The sequence below is a fragment of the Cricetulus griseus genome (genome assembly GCF_003668045.3).
Source record: "Cricetulus griseus strain 17A/GY chromosome 1 unlocalized genomic scaffold, alternate assembly CriGri-PICRH-1.0 chr1_1, whole genome shotgun sequence".
NCBI classification, from domain to species: Eukaryota; Metazoa; Chordata; class Mammalia; order Rodentia; family Cricetidae; genus Cricetulus; species Cricetulus griseus.
In genome coordinates, this window is record NW_023276807.1 from 248043990 (window position 1) to 248051335 (window position 7346).

General features: G+C 34.1%; 1 protein-coding gene across 1 annotated transcript; it reads left to right on the forward strand.

The window, feature by feature from the left end:
- The first annotated feature begins 438 nt into the window (after positions 1-438).
- Positions 439-1266, forward strand: LOC100762622 (Microtubule-associated protein 1A). The gene has a single exon (XM_027393903.1). The coding sequence runs from the start codon at positions 439-441 to the stop codon at positions 1264-1266; it is 828 nt and encodes a 275-aa protein (XP_027249704.1).
- Positions 1267-7346: the final 6080 nt, after the last annotated feature.

Below are 7346 nucleotides of genomic sequence, written 5' to 3' on the forward strand. Positions count from 1 at the left end.
TTTTATTTCAACTAGAAGTTCTGCAAATAGTTAGAAACATTCTTGAAGTAGTAGTAAGCTTCCATATTAGCAGGCACCAAATTTAAAGCCAATGAATTGATATAGTTAATAGATAATAACATAAAGCACTAATACTGGTTTAAAAACATAGCTTGTGAAACAGATAATTCAATCGACTATTCTTGATAAATTTAATGTCTTGTGTAGAATAAATTAAGTTCTAATTTATATGGGTTCAGATTTATCTCCAAATTTTGTGATATCAACCTAATAGTAAATCTACTTTTATTTCTATTTTGATTTTCTCTCCTCTAGCGCGCCTGGCTGAGCTTTAAAAAGATACCTACTGTATTACTAAGAAGTTAACAGACAGCCAAGATTACATGAACAGATTTAGGACATTTTCTCTTGCGATTATCAGTAGAGAACAGACAAGCAATGGATGTCTCTAGATCCAAACAAATACATAAAGGGAAAATACGGCGATTGTTTTCTTGTTTCTCTTGTACCCGAGATCAAAGGAAACGCAAGCATAAATCTCATGAGCTGGAAAAAAACCTGTGTAGAGAAAATAAGGCATTGAGAGATGAAAACAAGGCTCTGAGAAAAGACAACAAATTCCTATGGGGGGAAAACAAAGCCTTAGGAAGAGAAAATAAAACATTTCGGATGGACAACCAATTCATCAGGGAAAGGAATCATATCTTAAGGCAACAGAACCAGCTACTCCGGAAGGTGAAGAAGTTGATTTTAGAGAACCAAAAACTCTCAGCCGAAGAGCTCAATGCCTCGAACTCAGAAAGAAAGTCTTACTGGCAACAGAATCGAGCCATGGAGGCTCAGATCACAGCTCTCAGGCAGCAAGAGAAAGCCTTCCAGAATGAGACTAAGGCTCTGCATGAGGAGATCAAGTCCCTGCGTGAAGAGACCAAGGCTCTCCAGCACCAGGAGAGGGCTCTCAGAATGGAAGAAAAAGCCCTCATGAGGACTGGAGTGGCAGGGGAGCTGCAGGAGGCCTTGACAAAGGAGGGAGCTGCTCTGGAGAAGGAAGAGCAGGCTTTGTGGAAGGAAGAGCAGGCTCTTCGGGAAGAGAACAAGGCACTGAGAGAAGAGCACTGGGCTCTACAAGATGAGGAAGTCGCCCTTCAGGAAGAGGCAAGGATCCTGCAAGAGTGGAATAATATTCTTCAGGGGAAGATCACGAACAACTTCCCGGGGCAAACACACAAAGATGACCAGGAGAAGAAATGTGACCTAGGAATGTAACCAAAATGCCCTGACACTCATGGCATTCTAGAATATAAAACTAGAATTCCAAGGTGACACATTCTTATCAGAAGCCTCAGAAACAGCATCGCTCAGTATTTGGCCCCAGAAACTAAATAAAGGCGTGAAAAATAAGCAAAAACATTTGGTACCTTAGTTTTCTCTGCGTTATGGATAACTGTTGGTAGCATTTAATGTATATCTGTTTTACTCTTTGGGAAAATTTTGATGAATGTCAGACTATTGTAAGAAATTAATAGCAAATATTTTACTTAAAATATGTTTTTTGTCTTTTGTTTTTTAATGACCTATGCGTATCTGTGCTCCCAGCAATTGGGAAAAAGATAGAGCTTGTTCAAGGTTGCTGTTGACTACTACATGCTGATTTCAACACTAGCCAGGGGTACATGAGACCTTAATCCAAAAACAAAGCAACGATGTTTTTCTTTTACAAATTAAATAATGAAGTAATGAATAAAAGTATAATTTCTATATTAAAGAATAATTCTGGCTGGGCGTTGGTGGCACATGCCTTTAATCCCAGCACTCGGGAGGCAGAGGCAGGTGAGTATCTGTGAGTTCGAGACCAGCCTGGTCTACAAGAGCTAGTTCCAGGACAGCCTCCAAAGCCACAGAGAAACCCTGTCTCGAAGAAACTACAACAACAACAAAAAGAATAATTCTTCTGCCTCTTCTTCACACTAAATTCATATAAAGAAACATATAAGAGGAAAGGAATTCAAGATGTGATAGCCCAAAAGGTATTAATGTTCACAATGTTCCCACATTTTAATTTTTCTTCTCATTTATTGTACTCCTTTTACTTATTAAAAGGAATGCTTTTCATAAAATTTTATGAACTATAGGGAAAAAAGATAATAAAGCTCTACAAAATGCATGAGAAATGTTATGGATTGATATGTGAATATGGGGAACAATTTCCATTTAAAAGAATTTGAAGAGCTAGGCATGGTGTAACAAGGCTATAATTCTACCAATGGTGGAGGAAGAAGCAGGAGGTGCTTTTGGAGTTCGAGGGCAAACTGGTCTGCATAGTTAGACCTAATCCATCAAAGGCTACATAGTGAAATCTTGTCTTAAAGAAAACTTAGAGAAATATTTAATTTTCATACTAATAATGGCAATTTATCTAATTTTGATTAAAAATCATAATTCTTCAGTTATATAGATTTATTAAATATATAGTATCATTGCTTTAAATTTTGAAAACTTAATTCACTGAAAATAGTTGCTTCTCTTGGATATATCTGAAATATCTTGTCTATTGTGTTGTTAGGAAATGGAAATGTAAGAATAGTATAAAAAAGGGTCACATTCATGCTTCCATGTCCACAAAAACTCCATATGTATAAAATGCATCTAATTTCTACCTATCTCTACTGTGCTCTTTGGATAAATTTGATAAGAAAAATAAAATCATATTTCTAATTTAAGACACCATAGTCTGTTAATAAACATTGACTCAAACACACCATTTCATTTCTTATACAGTTTATCTAAAATTTTATTGGCCATTTTCCCCACCATGTTTAGTTTCCAAATAAGTGATCTGACCTTGGAGAAAGCCCTGATATGACACAGGATTTAGACATATGTTTATAAGAATTGTAATCTATTTAGAACTAAGAAGATAAAAATAAAGTAAAGTTACCATTAATTCTAAAAGATGTTGTAAAAAATACCTTAAAGGTAACTTCAGGAATCTAGACACGAGTCGGTAGGCTTCTTTGTAGTTTATATATTCTTAATGCTTTTCTTTATAAACAAGAGCTATAGTACTTTAAAATACCTTAGAGACTATTGATGAGGGCAGGAGGCATGTTCTCTCTGTGTGGGAACACTTATTGGGCCTTCTCTCAGTCATAAATCTCTCATTATTGTATCACAGTTAAAGAGCAATGGTTTAATTGGAAGCAAAGTACAGACAGCAAAGCCAAGCTTTTACCAATAGAGACATACACCACCATGCACAGACAGGGGTATCTACAAATGGAACAGACAAAAATTATTAAGATTATGAGAAATATTTATAATAGGGATATTTTGGGCCCATATTTTTATAATGCAGTTGTATTTATAGATTGTGAACTTTGTCGATGACAGCATCTTATCTCCATGCAAAAACATTTGGAAATGCCTGGTAGATCATATTTCATATTTTCAGGATACAGAAGTTCGGTATCTTCGTACAGCTCCAGGCATGGTCCTGACTACAGCAATAAGGCAATGACGAAAAGACAGACATGCAGATGAACAAAAAATTGGTATAGAGTAAACTGGTCTCTGAAGGGAAACAAAATTGGTGTGGAAGGTTGTCATATACAATTGAACAAGAAAATTGTGTTACTACATGAAAATAGATAAGGAGGCGTGGTTTATGGTAGACAGTTTGATCAAGGAAACAGATTAAGTAAACATCCATTAGTGCAGTATCTTCAGGCAAATGTCTTCAGGCATGAAACATGCAAAGGAGAAAGTCATGAAGGAGTTTTCTGGACACACTGTCAATTTTCAGACATAAGAATTGAAGGAAGACTGTTCCTGTTGGGGCTGAGGCATTGGAGTTCTTCTCTTGACAGTGACCATGTAAAACAGCCCACTCTCACAACAGCTCACTCTCACTCATACTTCACTCAGGGTGTTTTTTTTTTTTTTTCCACACCCTAAGAATTTAAATGTTAAGTTTAAAAATCACTATTTCTAAGATTCTTGATTTTTTCTAGTACCTTCTACGAGTTACAAATTATATAGCTCATGAGTCTTTCAGATGACCTCTGTAAACATAATTATTTTGATGTCTTATATTACTATCAGACACTAATCAAACTTTTCCACTATAATTTATAGTTATTGTAACTATAAAACGCTATACAAAGAACTGTATTTTACAACCCCCATGAGCTGGATATATTTAGGTAAACTATGAACTTCTTGATTATTACTAAATGTATGTTAGTATTTAAATATATTTTAAGAAACATTTCTGAAGCAAAAATAGGACAGTTTGATAATCAGAATGCAACAAGTTCATTGCGCATTTACTGTGCCTTTTATTTTTTTCTCTTGATTTATTGATCTGTAAACAGAATGAAATGATCTTCAAGGTAAAAACAATTCTAATATAAAATTTGTATATAGTAAACTAAGTGTGATAGGATATGTATAGGGTCCAGGACAGGGATCAGAACTCAGTGTCATTATTGGTTACATACATAGAAATTTTAAGGCCACCCTGGGGCAGGAGACACTATTTCCAAAACAATAACAAAAACAACAATTAAAGTATGTTTGGGATATACTTCACCAATTTTTCAATAACTTGTATATATGTGTTCTATAGGAAAGCCAATAAAATAATCTAAATACTGCAGTTATCACCGAAATATATTCTCTAATTTTTCCCACATTATTTTTTAAATAAATTTATAAATTCAAATTTGCCATCTAGTAATGATTTCATCTAGTTAGATATGATAGATGCAAACTAGTTCTGTATATTCATTGGGAACCAAATGATAAATGCCCCTTTTCTTTATTGTTTCCAGAAGAACTGGTTATGGATAACCAAGTGTTCCACTGAAATTTCTCTGACAAAAGACCAACAAAATAGAAGAGATACTAGTTTCATACACGCTACCAACCTCTTGAAAATGGGAAATTAAATGACTTCCTTAAGAGACCATACGGTATAACCTCAGTTACTAAGCTACCTCTAGGTATGTTGACAAGTTCTACAGCTCTGCATCTTTTTGAACTCCATCATATCATCCATTCAGTGATCTGTTACCTTTTCTGATTTCCACATCATATAGGACTTCAATTTCTGAAATGTTCCTTTAATCTTCTTATCCTGTGTTATGATTTGAATTTGAAATGTCCTCCATGAGATCATGGCTTGGATGTTTGCTCTCCAACTGGTGGAATTCTTGGGATCTTTAGGAATTGGGATGTAGCAGGCAGAAGTAGCTCACTTGGTCAGGGCATGGAAGATTAAAATTGGTTCCTGCTTCCTGTCTCGCACATTTTCCTTCCTGATCTACTGCCGTGAACTTGGCTGTTGTTCCATACTTTCTTGTCATAACTAAGTCAAACCATTTGATTAATTAATAAACTGGATCCTTCATCTATAAAAGTATCTGTTATTTTCATTTCAGTAAAAGCAAATGTGATTAACACAGTCATTAAAAATCTTGGTGGTATCACTGAGTAGTTTTCTTCTGTGGTGAAGGTTTACCAAAGTAGAGCTGGGAACCAATTGTTTGCCTCTCACTGCATTTCTGATAATTTCTTGTGTTTTCTGTGAGGATGATACAGTCTACATGAATGTATTAAAGTTATGTGTTAGCAACTTCTATCCTATATAATAAGTCACCTACAGACTTTTTCGTTGAGTCTTTAGGACAATCTAATCTTTGTAATCTGGATAGGCATATCTTTCTGCAACTTTCCTCCTTTCTGACTTCTTGGATCTGGTTGCACAAGGATGATTGCTCCATCAGCATGCTACTCACATCTGTTTATTAATTTTGTATTGTAAAAGCATTTATTCCCTAGCCACTTTAAAATATCTGTGGTTGTCAAGCACATTAACTTAGAAATGTGGCTTTGTTTGTCCACCCTTCCAACTTATTTCCTTCACTTAGCCAACTACTGTAGCATCATGCTTATTTGAGCATTAGCCTCATTTGCTTCTCACTTCTCTCATTCCTTACCTACATTTCTGGTATATTACAATGTCTGAAAATGTATTTTTATTTTTTGTTTGTTAGTTTCCCTTGACTCACTCAGTATTGCACAAATTTGAAAAATATATAATGTTGACTTACTTATGACAATAAACATTGCCTTTATCAAAGCAGAAGAAACTGGCTAAAAGTGTCCCTGTTATTAGCTTAAATACAGTGCTATGATCTATAGCTATCTACATAAATACTCAAATAACTATTCACTAAAAAATTCAGTTTATCTAGCAAATGTCTTGAGTATCATTTCAATCCTCATTTTACATCATTAAAGCCATAGCACATAAAATATTGTCTTTCTTGAAATTATGAATTTAGTTTATTTCTAAGATAAGATATGAAATTATAGAATTTGTTAGCACACTGTTCTCCTATTTTGTACAATATTCCTACATTACACAAAATTTGGGGTTATCATATGGTCAGTGAAAAGTTTTAAATATACATGTTTATAAATTTTATATCTTTATGCACATGCCTACTTTATTATTATAAAATAGTTATCATTTTAAGGAAATTTATTTTGTTAAGATAGTGGATAGGAAGAACAAAAGCATTGGAAATAGACTGAAAAAACTATCTTGCATAGCATATGGATAAACTATGTTATCAAAACCAATTCATCATCCTTGAAATTCAATTTTATCTATATTAACTTAGAGACCTTAATTAATCTCCGTTGAGGTTGAGTTATGCCCAGAGACTATACATAATTTTTTATTTGTTCCTCAATTATACCTAGTTAACAAGGAAAATTGCTATTCATATTTCTTAGAGCATGGAAATGAAATTTTATAATTGATTTTAAAAAAAATGAAAAATTTACAGCAAAGAACATAAAATCAAGCTTCAAATAGAGATTTGAGTTAATGGAATCACAATGTATTTTTTCATTAATTCACAACAACTTCATATAAATATATATTAATGTACAAATTCCTTTACTTGTTTTAATTACTTTATGCCTATGGGTATTTTCTCTACATGCATGTCTATGCATCACATGCAGCCTGGTGCCCAGGGGAGGTGGAAGAGGGTCTCAGGTGTCTGGGGATCAGAATCATATATGGAAGTAAGGCACTGTGTGGGTTGCTGAGAATGGAACCAAGGTCCTCAGAAAGAATAGCTTTCTTAATCACTGAGGCATCTCACCAGCTAAGTGAAATGGTTTTAAACTCTGTAAGGTTTTGTATATTTATGGCTTGTTTACTTACAATGCCTTTGTATTCAACATGTTTAGGTATGATTTAAATTTAAATTATATTTCAGTGTGTTCATACACATGATTTTTAAGGTTTTTTTAAGTGCAATGTACTG

What these genes read in the sequence shown, in the direction of transcription:
- LOC100762622 (XM_027393903.1), top strand. Translation starts at nt 439, where the DNA reads ATGGATGTCTCTAGATCCAAACAAATACATAAAGGGAAAATACGGCGA.